General features: G+C 34.0%; 1 protein-coding gene and 1 non-coding gene across 22 annotated transcripts in view; both read right to left on the reverse strand.

The window, feature by feature from the left end:
• LOC123677109 overlaps nucleotides 1–21,435 on the reverse strand; it is a 117,645-nt gene that overhangs the window by 58,552 nt on the left and 37,658 nt on the right. Inside the window, exon 1 of one of the 21 annotated variants that reach the window (XM_045613612.1) lies at nucleotides 20,512–20,678. The exons of 19 other annotated variants lie outside the window; for them this stretch is intronic. In XM_045613612.1, coding sequence (XP_045469568.1) covers nucleotides 20,512–20,626 — 115 coding nt within the window. In that variant the 5' untranslated portion in view covers nucleotides 20,627–20,678. Of the gene's footprint in view, nucleotides 1–8,604; nucleotides 8,774–20,511; nucleotides 20,679–21,435 lie in introns of those variants that run through there. One more of the 21 variants, XM_045613613.1, reaches the window with a different exon arrangement.
• Trnap-ugg lies at nucleotides 11,671–11,742 on the reverse strand. Its single transcript has one exon. It is a non-coding gene; the product is annotated as a tRNA-Pro (tRNA).

Here is a 21,435-nt window from a genome sequence, read left to right on the forward strand (position 1 = left end):
ATTAAGATCGAATCGGTCAATTCATTTATCATGTTAGTCAAAAAAAGTCTTATCGTTGATCCTTCAGAGAAAGTTTTAGGTTTCAAATTTGGTGTATTTTAAATCGACTTAGGAATGGTCATGGTCGTTGTAATAGTATACTCTTCAAATGGCATTCTATTGATAGCCCATTAAGAGTGTGTTGTAGAAGAAACCATTGACCACTTGCTGAATACTTGTCCAATGTATAAATTTCATGGTGGTTTTCAAGCTATCCATTCAGTTTCAGATTTTTTTTTTTAGAATGGGTCGCTAATTTCAAATCAATTTAATGGAAACTAATATTTAGTACTTCTTGTTGGTTCTTTTTGTTTTAGGATTTAATCATAAAGTCGTCCACCGGTAAAGAGGAAGGATGGAGAAGATTTTGTTTTGGATGAAGAGGAAGCCCTTCAATATGAATATGTCAGCTCATTATGTAAACGTATACACAAACCAGTCACCACCAGGTTTTAATCTGTTCTATTGTATCATACGTTGAAACGTATAAAGCCCCGTTTTCATTTCCTCTGCTAATACTGAGATTATATCTACACATGTTTTGCTGTTTGAAGTTGATAATTTTTTTTGTATTGCTCTATCTCAAAAGAATATAGATAGATAGTCAAAAATACATTATCACTGTTTTTGCATCGAGTTCTTCCGACCAGATGACCATTGTAACTTAGGGTCGGTATTAGAAAGGATAACCTACGGTTGAACCGTTCATCAACTACCAAATTCCGTATTTCTAGTAAGGAATCTGGTAGTTGACGCAACGGTTGAACCGTCGGTTTTTCTTCCTAATACCGGCCCTGACAGACGACAACTTCCCTTGAACAAACTCAACATGAACTCCCTAGTATTCAAATGTACTATCTGCGATCATCTATTTTGCCCCACCCTATATACATAACGGTTCATTCCTAAAACGTTAATAACCATAATTGAACTCTCTCATTATTCATTTATGTATGAGTAACATGCTCGAGTGGGCGAACAGTGGCATCGTATTCATCTGAGACGAAAGCAAATGATATTTTTATTAGTCTGTTGACATTCAATCTATTGAGGTAATCGATACCTAGGACATGGTTCTCATTCGAGACTAATGAAGAACAACACCCCGTGTTTGATTAGCCGAGATTTATCTAGGATAATCTGAAAACTGGGATGATGAGGGAAAACGTCAGGATCGCAGGAAATTCTATCAGGATTCTAGTTGGTTTAGGTACTCATTTTCTTCCGTGATCTTATTAGATAATTGGGTCGAACCGATATGTTGACATTTCATCCAATATATCTGTTCACGAAGTTTCATCACATAATAAAATTGTCGAATAGTTAATCCTTTCAGAAAAAACTTTTCTGAATCTTTATAGAACACCACTACATAATTGATTCAACAAAAGTGTTTTGAAGAATATGATAGAATTTTCAAATTAGCTCGTTTGACTAGGGATTCGAAGCGAAAAAAGCTGCAAATTTACCAGGATAAAAAATTCATCCAAAGAGTTTTTGAGAATGATAAACTGTTACGTTGAAGATGAGCCAGATGGGTAGCGAAATAATTGTTTCCATATGAGCTTCTTCGAATTGTCTTGGCGTGGCAATGAGGACGCTAATTATATAATTCATTACTTCCAAAAACAGAATGATCTTCTGGACATTTTCATTGTGCAGGTGGATTATAACCCAAAATTTACCAAAATTCCTAAAGTAGTCAGATAAATTTATCAAATAGTAAGTAGTTAATAAGAAATAAAGAAAATGAATTAGATTTACATCCCGCTCGCTTATACCTTGAACTCATTTAAAAAAGATCGAACAAATCCAAATTTAACATTTTATTGTAGAACAAAACATGCCTCAAATGGACATCATCTGCGAGAAATATTGGAATCAGCACGGAAAAGTCCAACATAGCGAACCATTCCCATAGAGCATCTGCCATTTCAGCATTGGCCAAAAAAGGAGTAAACTAATGAAGAAGAGTTAATTAAAATTACGTGTCAATTACAGGAGAATGAGCTGGATTCTGGGAAAGAGGAATTCGTAATTTTACTTTCGCTTTACTTGCAGTTGATGATGTTGCAAGATGGTGAACAAAAAGATGACATTGGTTCCTGACGATGTCTAATGTTGATGCAACTGCAATTGTTACGGTGATTGATTTAAAAACAAATGATTAATTAATGAATTAAAAGATGATTTTTTACGAAGATTGCTGGATATCCCATCTTTTTTACTACGTACCCACTGCCTGGCTGGTCCTATGCGTCCTAACAGCGTTTGTCGAAAATTATTTTCATGCAATATTTATTTTTTTGTTGAATCTCCTCTTTTTCATCGAATTTGGTCTTTTGGTCCTATTTTGTTGTTTTGCTTTTCGTATATTCGAACAATTTAGTAGTCGCTTGCCATTTAGTGTGTTTTTCATTTTGTCATTTCATTTCGAGTAGGTTTTGCAAATTTCAGAAAGGATAAAACTATTGAACAAAGAATATGCCTTGAATTTTACATTGCAAAGAGATTTGTGTGCCTAAGCGTTTGAAACGTATGCATTCAAAAGGGGTCGAAATTTGGTGAAAGATTTGCATATTGCATCGCTCTGATAAGGTATTAAGGTCTTCAACTGAATGTACCGAATATCCCTGAAGTAGGTAAATGGGTAGTTAACTAAAAAAAGCTTATGAGGCGGAAAAGGCCTTGACAGCCTGTGGATTCTTGCAACTGCTTGGAATACTATGAGCCTTGAAATATCGTTCATTAATGTTTCATCAAATTAGATCTTAATATCTCAAAAAAAAAAGAACTTTTAAGGAAAAAAGAGATGATCTAGTGAACACATGTTTATGATAAAAAATATCTTATTTTGACATTAAAAATATGCCGCTAAAATTTTGATATGAGTTTTGAAACATCCTGTATATCTGTTCTATTAGTTTTATTCGGGGTAACCAATAACTGAGTAAATAAATTGATTACAAAAAATTCGTGTGTACCGATGATCCGAAATTAATAATACGATAAAGATAACAGCGCAATAAACGAATTAATGATTCATTATGTGATTAGTCTCTAATAATAATTATGGCTAATATTCAAATTGAAGAAAACGCTCAATAAAAACTTGTATATCTTGTTTACTAACAAAAAGTTCGGGTTATTCACATATCCATAAGTCTATTCTTCAAGTATCATTATCTTGGATTCAAAAACAAATCGTTGTGATTCTTATCAAAAAAATAATACTCCTACCTCAAACTCTACTTGTCTGCCAGCACAAAATTTCCACTGAAACAGGATTTTGCTAAACACACATAGGAAACATCAAAGTTGCTTCGGTTCTCATATCATCTTCACCTTGACATATTTCCAAAATAAATATTCACTATGCAAATTTCGAACGTTTGAAGCAAATCGTGCGTTCCCAAAGAAACGTGTTGTCTGGTGGTGCTCTCTTCGGAATGATGAAATCGAGAGTGACAAGAATTGGCGTTTGATGATGGCGTTGCGATTATAATCTTTCGATTTGATTTTATGAGTCGAACTGACTGCGGGTCGTATAGGAACGATTGTGTTATTGCAAAAATGTGTCTATTCTAAAATTAGGCGCGTTGGGACGTGAAAGTAGGCTTCGAAATTCGCTCATTGAGGTAGCGGCGCCGAAAATTTGGCACATTATCGAATATACTTCAGTGATGAATATGATCTTGGCTTGGCCATGGAATGATTCAGAATTTTTCTGGACAGAATAATCCAATTGAATTTCGAATGCTTGAGATGAAAGTGAGATTGAAATGCTAATTTTACGCTATGGTTCACCATTTCCTATTACACATCACAGAATATCACAACTCAAATGTAAAAAAATCATTTTTTTGTAGATTATGATCAAATTCCATTTCAGATGAAGGAAAGGAATCGCTTGAAACATAAATTTAATACTATGGATACACTATGACTTATCATTTCCTCTAATACCTTATATCACATCATACCTCGAATCAAATGACAAAATTATTAGTACTTCAGTGATGAGAAGGTTCTTGGTTTGGCTATGAAATGGTTCAAAATTTTTCTGGACAAAATAATCGAAAATTGACAGATTACGGAATTTGAATATGAATCGTACGTTTCAAATTTTGAAATTATTTAAAATTACGCATTAAATTCGACAATTATGTCATCGATTTAACACCAACAGAATTAAGAGAACTTGCGAATAATGTTGCACATCATTCCACTATATCCAAATTATAATTATTGATGTTTGTTGAAATTTGATAGAATTGGAAGTCAGTAGAAACGATGCTGTAATGAGTTCACTACAGCACTGATTTTAGAACTGTAATGAACTCATTACGATACTGAAATAGAGAAAAGTTTGTTACAGGATTTTCTGTCAAACTTCACGCAGGAAAATATACCACTCTATTGAACGAGTCATATAAGTCAAACAATCAGTGTCCCCTTCAATGAAAATTACTGATTTCACGGTTCAAAAGGTAGTAATTTCGTCGAAAATAATTATGTGATGTTATCTAATATGTTCATTCATCCTTCCACTTTTCAAACACGGATTGGAAGCTCGAGGCTCAGTTTCGCAGAATGCCAGTCGCTTTATGAAACCTTATACTACAATGTCTTTAAGCGATTTGAAATTGCTCAATTCACGTACGCGAAGATTATGACATAGCGTTTTGAAACAAATGTGGAATTACATCTAATCATAAATAATTTCATAGGTGTTATTTGACATTTATGCGATAAATAATGTAAGTAGGTTGAAAAATGGGAGATTACCCACTGTAATTATTTCTATTTTTTTCAGTATAAAAAATTGAGACTTTTATTCATTCTTGACACCAATTTTTGAGTATTCAAATTTTAAGCATAGAAATTAGAATTATAATAATGAGAATAATTCGTTGAAATTATAATCTATTTTACACTTTTCCGTTCATGATTTGGTACAATTATATCATCACATATTTGTTATAGTACCTATATACTTTGTTGTACTCAAAGTCAGTAGAAAATCATCTTTCCTTACTAGATTCATTTTGTTGTCATTATATCATTCTCTATTGCTTGTATCTTTCCAAATTCTTCCTATCTTTCGCCTTCGCCAATTTGTTACCTACTTATACTTCTAAACTTGTACAATAGTAGAATCACTAATCATTTGGTACTTATTTAATCAGAAACAATTCAATTCAAATTATTCTTGATAATAAATATTTTGCCTGAGTTATCATTATGGCCAATTATTCAAAAAAATTAGTAAAATAAAAAAAATAAAAATAAAAAGTTTTGTTTGTATATAAAATTAATTATCCAAACATTTATATAGCTATCACAACAAAAAAAAACAAGTTTTTCTAATGAGGTAACACTCTAGAACAGATTTTCGGGGAACTGTTTAAGGATTTGTTTAAGATTTTTTCAGTTTTTCGGAAGGAAGGTTAAAAACATGTCAAGATCAAGAAAATACAATAAATCCGGAACGGATGAAAGAATGGCAATTTTTTGAAAATACATCCAAAATACATGAATCATTAATATCCAACAAAAGTTTCATTGACGTTTTCATGACATGTTTTTATACATACATAAGTATATGGTTAATTGAGGAATTGTATTTTCTTACAATGGTTTGAAGATTCATGCGGTATTACGTAAAACAATTACATGCATATAATATGAAAAAGCAGGCAAAAGCTTCTAATAGAGACGGAGTCCAGAAAAAAAAATCAATTTATGATAAAAAATGTTCGATCCTTGGAGAATCATATCAAACGGCGGCACTGTGTTTAATAATATCCTGCATAGTTTACAGTTCGGAATAATAAATATAGTCCATGTTGATTGGAACATAATATTGATACGTATTTTATGTTTTCATTTAGTACCATCAAAGAGTTACTTCAGGGATATAGGCACAAGAGTTGTTTCAAGGATATAGGCAAATTCTGTATATTTCCATGACTGTAATAATAGTAATATTGGCTTCGATTGCGACTGCAATTTTGGTGTGTTACTAATGTTTAAATTTATTTCAGATCACTGCTTGGTATCAATTATTATTCTGATAACTTCGTATTTTTTACGAATAGAAGAATGACCATCAATATCCTGTTGAATATATAATTTATTATTCATATATCATATTTAAATTGAAAATATTTACGACGAGTTTCATAAAACTCTGTGATTGTAGCTTGAAATCCATGGAAGGGTCGAAAATGAAATTAAATTGAACACACAAATGATTTGATCGAATAAATCACCACGACCAATGTTTTATGAAATCCAATATCAATCTTTCAAATTATTTATAGTGAGATATAATTAAAAGTAGTGGTTGATACATTAAAAATGAAGCGACTCAATTTCATACCATGAAAATTACTTCTGTTCAAAAAATTTTTTTAAAAATGCATAAAATGAAGTAATTTAATGAAATCTCCCTATGAACACGAAAACAAATCAGATTTTTGTAACCAAATCGATAACATATGAAAAATGACAATACTGACATAGCATATTAACGAATTGTTAACGATAATCATGATAATTTGCGGAAACATTTGCAGAGTGCACAGAGCTTCGTGATATATCTCATTTGAATTATAACTAGATACCATAATATTAACAATTTTTCTTCGCTGAAATGTAGATATCGATAAGATGAGTTAAATCTGAATAGATGAGCTCAGATTTCTGAGTTCGTACCACTGAAAAAAAAAGAAATGATATTATTTTATTGAGGATGTAGATATTTCTACATTTTGAATGATCGTTCTTCGTTAGTTTTAAATTTTGAGCCAGGGATAAACTCAAACGATCAGGTTTGACTTACTGATAGCGAATCAGATCTCAAATTCAATTATGTCTGTCTGTAAGGCCATATACACGATAACTTTGGAACAGAATGACCTAGAAAATGGAAATTTTCAGGGTAGGTTCAGATCTTGAATAAGTTCGTTAATGAGCAAAAAATTCTCGTGCAAAATTCCATGTTGATCGCATAACCAGATCCTCAGAAAATTCAAGAATAATTTCGAAAAAAAATCTCAATTCAGTCATGCAAAATACTGAAATCAATATCATATTGCTAGATTTGATTTAGAATCGAATTTGAATTATATGGACATAGTGGTGAATATTTTCCTCAACTTACTGAACGTTTTCGACTCCTAAATTCTGTGTTGTCAATTTCTATTTTCATGAACAATTTGGCTTAGAAATGCTGGGTAAATATTTCTTTCCCTGAATTATTATTCCAAAGGTTGTTTATTGTAAGGAATAAGCGAAGAGAACTTCAAACATCAGCTGGCAAGGTTAGGACTTCGTATTTTGGGACCTTCATGCATGGAATATTGCTCATTGACTATCTTGGCAAAGGAGAAACCCTCAAAAGTGAGTGCAAAAGTCCCTAATGCAAAAAAAAAGAATGTCCTTCATCAACACAATGATCCTTGTCACGAATCGATAAAAACTATGGCCAAATTTAACTCATTGCGCTTTACACTGCTTGACCATTACGTTCATCCTCTAGATTTGGTCCTCAGTGATTACCCACAGACCTAAAAACAATGCTCCAGGTAAAGAAATTTGGCTCTAATGAAGAAGTGATTGCCGAAATTGAAGCCTATTTCGAAAGCAAAGACGAATCATTCTACAAAGAAGGTATTGAAAAGTTGCAGAAGATGAGTATATGCATCACAAGTGGAAATTAATATGTTGACGACTATAGCTAGACAAATATGAACATGAGCATGGAGAAATGTTTTTCTCTAATTCTGTGGTTATTCCGTTCGTTCTTCCACATCTTGTAGAACAAAATCGTGCGAGAATATATCAGAAACGCACAGTTTTCATGGTTATATTTTATTATTCTATGTTGGTACTCCGAACTTTCCGCCACGGCTTTATCTGTCAATTCATCAATTTGCCTTAAAGAAATCAGTTCTGCCAACCAACATTTTTCAATGCAAAAATCACTAAATTATATTTATGGAAATATTTCATTAATTTCAATGAATATGCAATGAATTCGAGAAAATAATGTATAATACTCGTACAGAAGGCTCATTCTAGCACTCGTTCATTCCAAAACTCGCCACTTCGTGGCTCGTTTTTGAATTTTGAACTCGTGGAAGAATATCAATGCCTTCTGCACTTGTATTATAAATAACTATTCTGCTAGTTTAGACCTGGGACTTATTTAATGTTATGGATTTCAGGGACGACAGATCCGATCATGGTAAAATTTTGTTTGTGGATGTTTATGAACGAATCAAGCTTGATCTGTTATCAGAAAAAAAAATATTGAAAAATAAGAATTATATTATGCGGAATCAGCTCCCTACCGTAATATTGCGCTGTTTCGGATTGAACACATTCCTCACGATAAAAATCATTTTGAACAAAATCAACCAATAGAATACATACATTCATAAATTCTCCGTAAGCAGCTATAATAGACAAACTAGAAAAACAAATGATTTAATCTTCGCCGTATCGTGATCGATACAGGAATTTACATAAACACTCAATAATTAATTTATAACTGACCTTACGAGATGTTCAGCCAACGTCAGTGCCTAGGAATGCCGTACGCGGATCACAAAAAATTGACAGATCACTTCGTGCACCAATTAAACCTATCTGTACTGAGCCGATGTGCAGCGAATGTGGTGTGCAGTATCCGTCGATCAAAGCGGATCACCGGCGGGGTCCCACTCTTCCGGTGTACCGGATGAATCCAGGGAGTGTCACGTACATGGTCGGACTAGTGGTGGCTAGATTATGATACGGTAATTATGACGTTATGTCATAATAGGATGAGGTCGGGGCGCCCTGTTAGAGGAATACGGATTGGTGGAATATTGGATTTGACGTAGCGCGAAGAGATTTCAATGATGGATGTGGATTACGGAACAACTGCGTTGCAATTGAACATCGAGTGTTTTTGTATAATTGGTTTAGAGACTAGCGGAGGTAGAGGAAGATTTTTCGGGATTAAAACTCTGCGATTTCAACATTACCGTTAGCAATATTCTGAACAATAAAGAAAAGAATAATGGAGATCCCTCAAGGAAAAGTGCTAACTGAAGACACGTGTTTTGGGCTTTCGGCCCTCATCCGTCAGTACGATGAGAAAGTGTTAGGATGAACAACACTTGTAGGAAAACAGTCCTGCTGTTGACTCCGTTGGTTTGTTGTTTTCCTTCAAAAGTAGTTCAGCCTAACATTATTTTACCGTACTGATGAGGGCCGAAAGCCCGAAACACGTGTCTACGGTTAGCACTTTTCCTTGAGGGGTGTCCGCTATTCTTTTCTTTACTTATTAAATAATCCCCTCGTTATCCTTTACACAAGACTCAGAAGAACTTTGGTTTCAAGAATTGTATATTATCGATTATTTGGTCTGAAACGTCTTGTGGTTGGTACCCACTTCGGCTACTTCATCCTTTTAACGAGAACTTTTTCGAATACTATACGCAGACCAAGCACTAAAACGCTATTAGACACTATACCTTAGTATAGCTTGAGAAAAAACTTGGCACAAAGGCAAAAAAATTTTTTTCAACGGCTATGCCCATCGTAAATTTCAAGAAATCATCGAAATATTTGGAAAAATTAATTTTTGAGAAAATGGAATGGAGACCATCCATAAAAACAGAAACAGTCTGAATTATCTTGAGGAGTTCGAAATGACTGCATATTTTCAACTGAAAAATTCTCATTAATATTTCTCGCTCATATAATCTGCTCAAATGTCAGCAAACTTTTTCAATAATTTCAATATGATTGAAATAAGGGTTTAGTTCGATTTGAAAAAAGTTTGCGGACACCTGAGCAGGTTATATGAGCTATAAATATTGATGAGACTTTTTCTGCTGAAAATTCATTCCAAACTCCTAAAGAGAATTCAGCCTATTTCCGTTTGTTAACGTGGTCTCCATTTTATTTGGTCCGAAAGAATGTTCCCAAATATATTGATTTGATTTCTCATCTTTAATTTAATTCAACTTTGATTTGGCTTATCTTTAATTGATATTATTAGTACCTATGTATTAAGTAGAGTTGAGTAATATTATCCCTTTGGGCTTTGAAACTGTATGTATGGAAAGTATACTGACAGCCCTCGTACAAAACATGGATTGTCAAGCATTATGAAAAATATTCATTTTAGACACAACATTTCTCAACCAAAAATGAAAACCACTCACTAGGCTATCCGATAGGCAAAAAATTTCAGGGCATGCCATTTGAATGATTAGGCTTATTGACATTTCTAAAAAATTGCAGTGTCTTGGACCACCTGTACAGTGATCCGTAAATATTCAGAAGACTTGAAAACTTCTCGGGAATTCGATGAAAAAAAGAGGCTTACGTCAAAAAGTACCACATATAAATGACGACAAGATGGGGTATATCGAAATTAGAATTTCATGGACCCTATGGTATAAAAATTGGGCATTCTTATTTGGAAAATTCGGGTGGTATTCGGAGCAGCCTCTAGAATCAAAATAATTTAAGCTTATGCGCTGAGAGTACTGTCGATTCCTTTAAAATTTGAATCATTATCCTATCCCAAAATATTCAGGAGTTATCGACCGATCGAGCACTATTGACTTAGCCTGTATATTAGGTGAATTTCAATTAATTGAGATAAATTCAATAAATTCTTCCAAATGGAATAATCATTTGTCATTCATTTCATTTTTTTGAAAATTCCCTATCATGACATATACATATAACACAGTGATGACGTCACCGATGCGTTTAAAACATCAGAATTTTCAAATCTTGTAATAACAATTGATCAACCCGAGTCCTTTCCGAACCCAACAGTTTTTTTTTCTCGTGATTTGTTAATCACGTTTCCTAACAATTATTTAACATATCTATACTCACAATTTTCCTGTAAACATTCGATCAAATCCCCCCAAAGCCGCCTCTGTCAGTTGGTCAGGGGACCGGAAGATGTCCGCTCCTGAATTTCAACAATGACCGTGGATAAACGAACTCTCCTAATCGTGGTAAACAATAGTTGAAGAGTAATTCATCATGCCCGATTACGCAATCAGAATTCCATTGAAAATTGGGAGAACTGTCGGAACGCGAATTGTGTCGCAGAATGGCCGAGGGTGCGCTAATACTGGATGTGTATTTCCTTCATTGAATCATTACTCCGGTCCCTGTTTGTGGAATTGACATGATGCCGGACGGTCGGCGTTCAATGAGAACTAGTCGATTGATTTATTCACAGTTCCATTTGAATATGTATCGACTTACGTGCTGAAATAATGCAAAAAAACGGAAATAGCGCGAATTTAATCAACCATGGGTGGACTTCGTGGGTTTCTCTGATTGATTTATCGATTCGATAATTTATCTTTCCTTTCGTTTGCCGCTCTTTTGATGTGATTGGTCGCTTCCACTTGCCCTCTACCCGAAAGTTATATTCACGTTAAAAACAATTGAAATTGTTGATCAATTCATATGATTAATTATTTAATTATATTTTCAATAATATTATTATTATTTCATAAGATGCAAAAGAACTATTCAGATGTGTATGAAAAACTATTGTGTGATTCCGAAATTGAAAAAAAAAATGCAAAAAATTGCGGGCTCAACCGGGATTTGAACCCGGGACCTCTCGCACCCAAAGCGAGAATCATACCCCTAGACCATTGAGCCAGATAGAAAGATTGACTACAAAATATTCATTGGTTCTACTAGGTACTTTCACTATCGTTCCTCTTGAGAGATATTTATCGTCCTACCTAGTGTAATTTGAGCTAGAGAGTGAAAAATTCAGAGTTCTAATATATTGGCCAGAGAAGACATTTTCTACATTTCGTTACCGAATAATAATTGGCAGTGAAACAAAAGAGACCGATGTGGTCTACGCACAAAATGAATAACAAGTTTTTGGAATTTCAATATTTCATTGAAATTGCTAAAAACAGACATTTTGTTAGGCTTGATAATTCCTCAGGTCATGAATCCTTGAAAAATTATTCGTTAGGATTATAGACTTACATTCACCATTAAACACCAAATTTCTTTCGGAAAACCTTGATTTCCATACAGGATGTTCTTAAATTGAATAATTTTGATGAGAAAATTCTTATTAATAAACGCTTTGTTTTCGAGATACAGGCTATTTCTTATATAGTGCTACCTTTTTGTAATGATTATTGATTATACCAGTTAATCGAAACTTCATTAATCTTCGTCTCAGATTAGGTAGGTAAATGAGTACCAAAATGTAGAATTAATTTATTCATCGCACGTTACTGACTGGATCTTTATAATAATTTGTATTTTTTTGAGGACAACTAGAGAATGGTTTGAAATTTTTTTCTCGAAATCGGTAGCTGACAAAAGGTACAACAAAACTACAAGAAACTAAAAAGTGAAGTACTGGATAAAAGTTTCTTTTTCCATTCTTCTAAACTACCAGTGGTCAACCAAAAATAGGTCTGGAAGAAAGAAGCACTGTTCCAGAAAAAAATATCAACCTGTAGATTTGCATTGGTTTTTCTATACCAAATTTAAGTTGAATATCTGGTGAAGGAAAGGCTCTATGAAAAAAAAAATTGATCAAACACCCTGTGTCTCGAAAATAAAGCGTTTGCTGGCCAATGCTCATATGCCATTTTCGATTGAACCTCCAATTCAGCAACACTCTGTATATAAGCAGAACAGCAATTTTCTTATTTGATTAATGTACTTTTCACCCAAATCATATCAACAATTACTAAAAAATAATCAATTGGAATAATCGGAAGCAGATTGAATTTCCTTGAATCATATCAACGAAAGTAACAAGCTACTATTACATAAGAAGTCAGTCAGTTTTATTCATGCTGATTGATGTTATAATTTATAATCGATTAAATGTGGGATGAAGAATTTCATCCTACATTAACTCATTATTTCATGCATGGTTGCAGGTTACTATTATATGTTTGATCGAGGAAGTTCTTCAATCTCATTGAAATTTGCGAAGCAGTAAAAATACAACTTCCTTCATGTTAGAAACTACATTTTAGCCAATGGGCTTTAATGAATTGAGCGAATGGCCTTTATTATTATACGAAAAATAATATTTATTATTTATACGGGCATAAATGATATTTTTTACTCCTCATTTCGAATGCCTATCAATAAATAATGATGAATAGTTAGGTATATTTCTGAGAAAGTCATATAATTAGGAAGGTTAGTAATTCTGTTTTTGTACGCGTGTTCTAGGGAACAGGAAGTAATAATTTTGCTTAAATATCTGTAATTTTAGAATTTTAAGCTGAACTCCTCAAATGATTAGGTAACACTTCTTCATATAGAATAAGTGGTTACATTGATCTAGTTCATCGGTACGGCTGTTGATGGGTACAAAACTAAATTTTTTTATCTGCTTCCGTGGAGTGGATGATGTAGTTTTTAGTCCTCATAATGCCATGGTATGGATAATATCCATAGTAGTGACTTTCAATGTAATGAACTGTTCTGTATTTGCTTGATAGAATGCCTTTCCTACGCGGCATGTTGCTAAATTGCAATTACTGAGCAACTGAAAACCCTAAAGAACTAAAACTCCCCTATACAACTCAAAAATCAATTTGGCGTGATGTCTCATCTAACATGTCACTCAATAAGTCCTGTGCCTGGTGCACAGATGGCATTACCAGTTCCTTACCGCGTTTTTCCTCGTTAGTACCAAGCTTCAAAAGATGCGAGTCAAAATTTCAGGAATTGAAGGTTGAGTGAAAGGCTATTTGTTATTTGAAAAATTGATGAAAGATTTTTTTTGGTGGGAAAAAATACTGTCCAAGTAGAGCAGAATAGTGTTATTCAGACTCTGCTCTGCTCTATCAACAACAATGGTTAAAAGGTGGTATGCTGATTTCAAATTTGACTCTTATGAAGAAATGATTGCCCATGTGAATTTCCTCTAATAATCTCATAAAATCCCATTTTGAAGTGTTGAGTATAAAGTTGAAGGAAAAGTCTATAAAACACTTCTGTTGGTGGAACAACAGAAGTGTTTATAGACTTTTCCGTTTCCTTCAACTATGAATTTCTTCTGTTTCTGATGACGCTATCCAGAAGAAAAAAGATGAGAAAAGCACTGATGTGAAGTGAGTAGTTTTTGAGGTCACGTTTATTCATGCGCCAATTACCCCCTTGGACAACACATATATTTCCATATAGTTCTGTGGTTTCAAAAGTGCAATTGTCGAATGAATGAGCAATGAAAAGCTTCACGTCTGCAGTGCTTTCCAACACACTTTTCATCTGTTTGACCTAGCAGAACTCAATTTAGGAAGGACACTGTCAATAACAATTAAAATTAGGTAACGCTTGTTGTAGTTTCACATCATATTAGTGGATACTCCATTGTTTTATTCAGAAAAAGTTATAATTTATCAAAAATTCATGAACCGAACATGCGAATGACGTCAAAAATAACTTCAAGGTCTGCAGTTCTGCAATTATCAGCGAAACAAGCGTCAAAAAAGAATGGTTGGTACCGTACTGTCAGAAATCAACTGAAAAAGGAAATGGACATGATAGTCGAAATAGGCCAAGTGTAATAAGAGGTTAAGCGAGCTTCTTATAAATTTCAGGTATGTACTGGGTTTTTCACCATAATTTGACCTGCCCTTTGTAACTAAAAGAGGTACAAAAAAATGTTTTTCACAAAAGTTTCACGAAATCGACTAGTGCTTTTTAAAATGATTTCACAAAACGAAATATATACAGAGTGGGCAAGATATTGATTGCAACTTCATTTGTTCAAATGGAACACCCTGTATATTTTTCTATATTTGACTAGCTCTTTTTCCTCTGATTTCGAATATATAACATATGTTTGGCCTTTCACTCTTATTCTGATTACCGCAGAGTTTCAAATTTTAAGAACCACCTGGCAAGGTAAGGAATCAGTTTTCAAGTGGAAGGCTGCGATCATTCCAAATGCCCTTTTTTGAGTTATCTCATGGTCAACGATATATTACATATGTTTGTTATTGAATGAAAATATTCATCGAATATGCACTACACAGAAGCGGAAAAATTTGGAATATTTTCACTTTATGTGAAGAACAATAAAAATAAGAAAGCTACAAGGAAAGAAGAATATATGGAGTTTCATCCAAATTATCGAATTCCAATTTATAGTGAAAAAGTTAAGTCATATTGTTGCCAACGAGATAACACAAAAAAGGGCATTTTGAGTTATAACAGCCTACCACTTGGAAACTGATTACTGAGCATGCTAGGTGGTTCTTAAAATTTAAAACTCTGTGGTACTCAGAATAAGAGAGATAGACCACACATATGTTATATATTCGAAGTCAGGGGAAAAAGAGATATTCAAACATAGAAAAATATACAGGGTGTTCCATTTGAAAAAATGAAGTTGCAATCAATATGTTGCCCACTATGTATTAATTTCGTTTTGTGGAATCATTTTGAGAAACATTAGTCGATTTCGTGAAACTTTTGTAGAAAACATTTTTTTGTACCTCTTTTAGTTACAAAGTTAAAGTGGGGATCAAATTATGGTGAAAAACCCAGTACTTTATAGGATAATTTCTATAATAGAGTTTCGTCAGGAAACAACTTCAGATAAACCTTTTCTTACTGAATTTAATATGAATGAGTAGGAAAAAACGAACAACTTACTTCATCTCACTGCCTCTTTCGAATACTGCTAATTTCTATCAAATAATTGATAACAACGAACATCAGTCGATTCTCCGGCACAATATTCAAAGCGTAATTAATTTTCAAACATAGGTACCTCGGAATTATAAACGCGAATGGCTATAAATCTCTCGTTCAGATGAAAGGAAAGGATCCACGGATATTTGCGGCATATTGAATGTAATTCCGAACCTACTCCTACTTCCCTAATTAAAGTGCAGAATAGACTAAATTATCGGCGATTACAATCGAGGCTATCCCTCATTTTAATAGTCACAAGTTGTGTTTCTGCGGGATGCATTCCAAACATCGGCTGTTTTGGTCCAGCATGTATGAGAGGAAGGAATTTATCCCTATTATGAACATTTGGCGGTTTAATTGGAATTCTTCACCTACATTTCTTGGGTTAAATGCCTCGAGAGAACGACAAGAGACGTATGGCACGAGTTTCTATAGTGTGAATTTATAATGTGTACCAAATGGTATCGAAACAATACTATTTGAAAAGGGTGTATAAATAATAGCGCAAGATTTTAATTGAACGCCATTTTGAATGTCGTGATGACTCCTCACTGTAATAATCATAGATAGAGGAAGCAAACGTCATTTTCAGAAAGCGAATTTTGTCCCCAACATGAACTATCAAATTTGACATAAGGGGGGGGAAATGAAAACACAATTCGCGGTTTTATCCACAAAGAACATACTTCTTATGTAAAATGTGTTTTATATATAGAAGCTATAGAACTTTGAATTGCAATAAAACAACGATGGATTATTCGTATGACATGAATTTTATTCATCCGCAAGATAATCTTGTGGCATTACATTTTAAATAGGATTTCTGGCATATGACCGCCACGGCTGGCTCGAATGTAGTCCAATCTGGACGTCCAATTTTCGATGACGTTTTCCAACATTTGTGGCCGTATATCGGCAATAACACGGCGAATGTTGTCTTCCAAATGGTCAAGGGTTTGTAGCTTATCCGGATAGACCAATGACTCTACATGGCCCCACAGAAAGTAGTCTAACGGTGTTAAATCACAAGATCTTGGAGGCCAATTCACAGGTCCGAAACAAGAAATTAGGCGGTCACCAAACGTGTCTTTCAATAAATCGATTGTGGCACGAGCTGTGTGACATGTTGCGCCGTCTTGTTGGAACCTCAGCTCCTGGACATCATGGTTGTTCAATTCAGGAATGAAAAAGTTAGTAATCATGGCTCTATACCGATCACCATTGACTGTAACGTTCTGGCCATCATCGTTTTTGAAGAAGTACGGACCAATGATTCCACCAGCCCATAAAGCGCACCAAACAGTCAGTTTTTCTGGATGTAACGGTGTTTCGTCATACACTTGAGGATTAGCTCTCCTCTAAATAAGGCAGTTTTGTTTGTTGACGTAGCCATTCAACCAGAAGTGCGCTTCATCGCTAAACAAAATAAAATGGACGTAGTGCGCGATACGTATATATAGGTATATACGAAATAAAATTGCACTATTTGCAAGCGTTGTTCAGGCGTGAGTCTATTCGTGATGAATTGCCCAACCAAACTGAGAATAAATCACTTGACAGCTGTTAAATCGGTCGCCATCTTGAACAGTAATGCCAACTTAAAGTTATATACCTCGAAAAAAAACACCCATTACTTTAGAGAATCAAAGTTTCATATTAACTCGAAATATATCGAAGTTCCTATAAAAATAGGAAAACTTTCAAACCAATTGAAATAACCGATGACAGAAGGATAAGAATAATAACGCTTAGGTGCCAAAGCAAGGATTTCAGCAGATAGATACAGACTTACTTCTTACTATAAATTCGACAATAAGGAAAATATCGAATTCATAATATTCAAATTCAATATAATGATGACACATATTATGACAGATCAAATGGTGAATATGGGCAAACATTGTGTACGAGATTTTCAGTGATGAGGCTCAGTTTTACCTCGATATCTTGATTGACAGGCAACATTGTCGGATCAGAAAATCCACGAATGATTCAAGTGAAGAGTCACTGTTTATGAAGTTTTTCGAGTTCACAGTGAGGATGTTGTCATACTCAGAAGCTAAGAGTTACTTTTACAGTAACTTTCAGTTTCTGAAGATGACAACATCATTGTCGAAACGTTCGTCAAACGCTTATTGAAATTTTGTGTTCAAACGAATATGAATTTTTCATGATTTGAAATGATTAACAGTGAAATGATGATTGAAAATCGTAAAATCAATGAGTAAATAAAGAATGTGGTTTCAATATGCAGAACTGCATAAAATTTTCATGACAAGTGATCAATAATAATTCAACTCACGCTCTATCGTCTGAGACATTGTGTACAAGAATGTATTGGGTACGTTATTTAAATAAGGGAATATAAATTGAGAATAGTCTTTACAGATTACACAGTGTATTTCTAAAGATTGACTCGATCATGAGGAATAAGAATAATAATTCAATCTATACTTCGCTACAATTCTCTATACATCTATTACAATTGGGTAGAATATTCACAATCGTGTAGAACATTCACATATTATTGAATTGGGACTGTAAATAAAAAAATATTTCATCATATTTAGGAGAAATACACAAGTTACAATTTTATTTATACTCATTACAGAAGTAACTGATACACACATTATTCTGAATTTAAAATGCAGGCTTTTGACTTCCTTAATTCAAAATATATTTTTTTCTGGTTTCCATGCAATCAACACTATTTATCGTTGTGTTTTCGAACAAAGTGAAGAACTATTTGGAAACTAAAAGAAGAAAATGACGTAGTCGATATTTTAATTTGTATTTTATATGTTTCCAAATGAAAAGCTTGAAATTGAAATATTAATGAATAGAGAAATGTCGTGTTTTTTTGAGAACTTGTTGCGTGGCGGCTTACTCAGTGTTATTCAAGCAGATGCTGGATTCAATCTCGGAGGTTTATTAAAGCAACATGCTGCAGAAAGATTTGCATGTAATTATTCGCATTTTAGTTTCCTTCCACGAAGAAAACAGGTATATAGCGGATATAGAGTCGGGATTCGTCACAGGATTTTTCGATATAGAGGCAACGTGAAATTGAAATTAATTTATCTGAATAGAAAAAATTTCAGGAAAGCACTGGCGTTAGTTGCGCTTTTGTTAATCTTCCTATTGCCTTCGTAATTTCTATTTGGTTCGTCATTTTCTATAATGAACCTTTAGAACTTTTCAGGGAATAAACTTCCAATGACCGGTTATACGAATTTGCAATAAAAAAGGAGGTGTTTCCATTTGAAATTCCAAAGTTGACCCCCATACTATCATCAAGGAGGAATTAAATCAAAGAGGTTCTGGTATAAGTCGACTTCTCACTCAAAACCATCAAACTTTTATTCGAAACTTTTTTCCATAAGATATTTCCTTTTCAAGAAATTTGACTGACTCAACTTGAAAAAATCACCCGGTATACACAGTGTTTCTGAATTGGAGGTACAAAGGAAAATTACAGATTCCTCTGATCATTATAAGGAAAAAATTTCCTATAAATACAGGCTCGCAAATGTTTTGTTCTGGAGATAAAGGGTGTGATTTCTTTCTGAAGTTTTTTCTCATAGCACCTTCCCTTCACTAGAAGGGATTCAACTTAAATATGGATATTCCAATTTGAAGTTTTCATCATGTGATATGCTAATTTTGAATGCAAATCTACAGGGGCATATTTTTTCTTTCCTCCGGAACTTCTTTTTGGTGGACTTTTGGTAGTTTATGAATATGTAAAAAAAACTTTGATCGAGTACTACACTTTTTGGTGTTTTGCATCTTTGTCGTATACCTGCTACCGAAAAAATTTTCAAAAAATTCTCTAGTAATCCACAGGAATATCCAAATTATTATAAAGATCCAGTAAGTAAGCTGTGATGAATAAATTAATTATTAGTTTAGATTAGATTATTAGATTCGATAAATTGGTATAATCATTACAAAAATGTAGAACTACAAGAAACACTCTGTACCTCGAAAACAAAGCAATTATGGGCCCATGTTTATAGGACTTTTTTTTCTTGAAATTTTCCAAGGAATCTCTCATTTCCTGTTATATCTCCAATTTATAAATTATATTATCGTACAGTTATTGGTCACAAACTCCGCAATATTTTTCTAGAGCTCAAGTCAATGCACCCCAGACCCAAATATTTAACAGATAAAGATCTAGTTATCTCATTTTTTTTTCTATTCTAAGATACTTGGGGTTATCGGGTTATGAAACTCTAATTTGCTCAGTAGTTATTCCAGAAAATTTTGTCCTTATTATTCTGTTCGCAATATTCATCCAACTTTCAAAGTCTTATCTTTCCCCGCCAGTAATTACTCTAGAATATCATAAAGAACGAGTTAATTTTTCATTTTTTGCCAAAGGAAAGATAATGAAACTTCTATAACATCCCTCAACTTTGCATAAACGAATTTTTTTCACTTAGATAATATAATTTTACCCCCTGGAAAGATACACGGAAAGTTCCGAAGCCCATCGGCGAACTTTCCATGAACCTTTTGTTCCGAAACATCCATCACAACATCGACACTCGCGCACCACAAAGAAAAAATTTGATTTAAAATCGTTAGAGTGGCCCGAGTGCCAATATCAATCATTGTCTCTCCTCCCAAAGTCGACTTCTAACTTTGAAATACGAGAAACCAAATATTGTTCAACGCTCCCCCGCCTTTGACATGTAAATGAGCCACTTCTAAGCCTCCTACCTGCAAATCTTCCTGAAACGAGCTTACGCCAACTCCGTCTGAAACTTTTGATCACCAGCTTTCTCTTTTTCGTCAATCTGCCCTTCTTCCAGCACGGAGGCAGATGCAATTTCATAATGCGGTAAAAATAGACGTAATGAAATAGCACAAACACCAACGTTCTATATAATCAAAGCACGAGATCATTTTCGCGGCCTCCTTCGATTGTTTTGTCTCTCTGTTTAAACGAAACGTTTATATTCGTCTTGGTGGAACTGATTTGTTCGACACACCTTTTAACTGTTCTTCGATATCATCCTTGAATAATGGAATAGTGATATAAATCGGTATGGAGATAAGGAACAAACGTGACACTGATCCGTTTGATGCTACAATAGATTTTCAGGAGGAACACCGGAGAAAATCTGAGGATTTGTTCTACTCAAAAGGTGTACTTATTAAAAAAATCCATTATGTTTGCATGAAAAACAAGGCTTCAATTGCAATAGTTAGAATTATTCGATTTAGGTCAAATATGCACCTCTTTGTTCAATAACTTGTTACCATTTTTAAGGTTATATCATTATGCTTCTCTCGGCTCGCTCTTAGCAGCCCCCGTCCTTATTGGTAAAAAAAATGAGACAGTTGATTTTCACAAGCTTCTTGAAGCGAATTTTTCTCCAGTAAAATTGTTTGCCATAGACAAGAACAGATGGTAATAACTTGGTGCCAGGTCCGGACTATAAGCTGGATGCATAAGAAACCTCCCAACCAAGCTCCTTAAGCTTCTGGCGAGTCACTATCTATGTTTGTAGCCTGGCATTGTCCTCATGGAACACAATTCCTCTCCTATTGGACAAAGCTGGTCGTTTCTGGGCAATTGCTTCCTGCAGACGGTCCAATTGTTGACAGTACAGTTTCGAGTTAACAGTTGTTTTAGGGACA

The sequence above is a fragment of the Harmonia axyridis genome, chromosome 3, assembly GCF_914767665.1.
Source record: "Harmonia axyridis chromosome 3, icHarAxyr1.1, whole genome shotgun sequence".
NCBI classification, from domain to species: domain Eukaryota; kingdom Metazoa; phylum Arthropoda; class Insecta; order Coleoptera; family Coccinellidae; genus Harmonia; species Harmonia axyridis.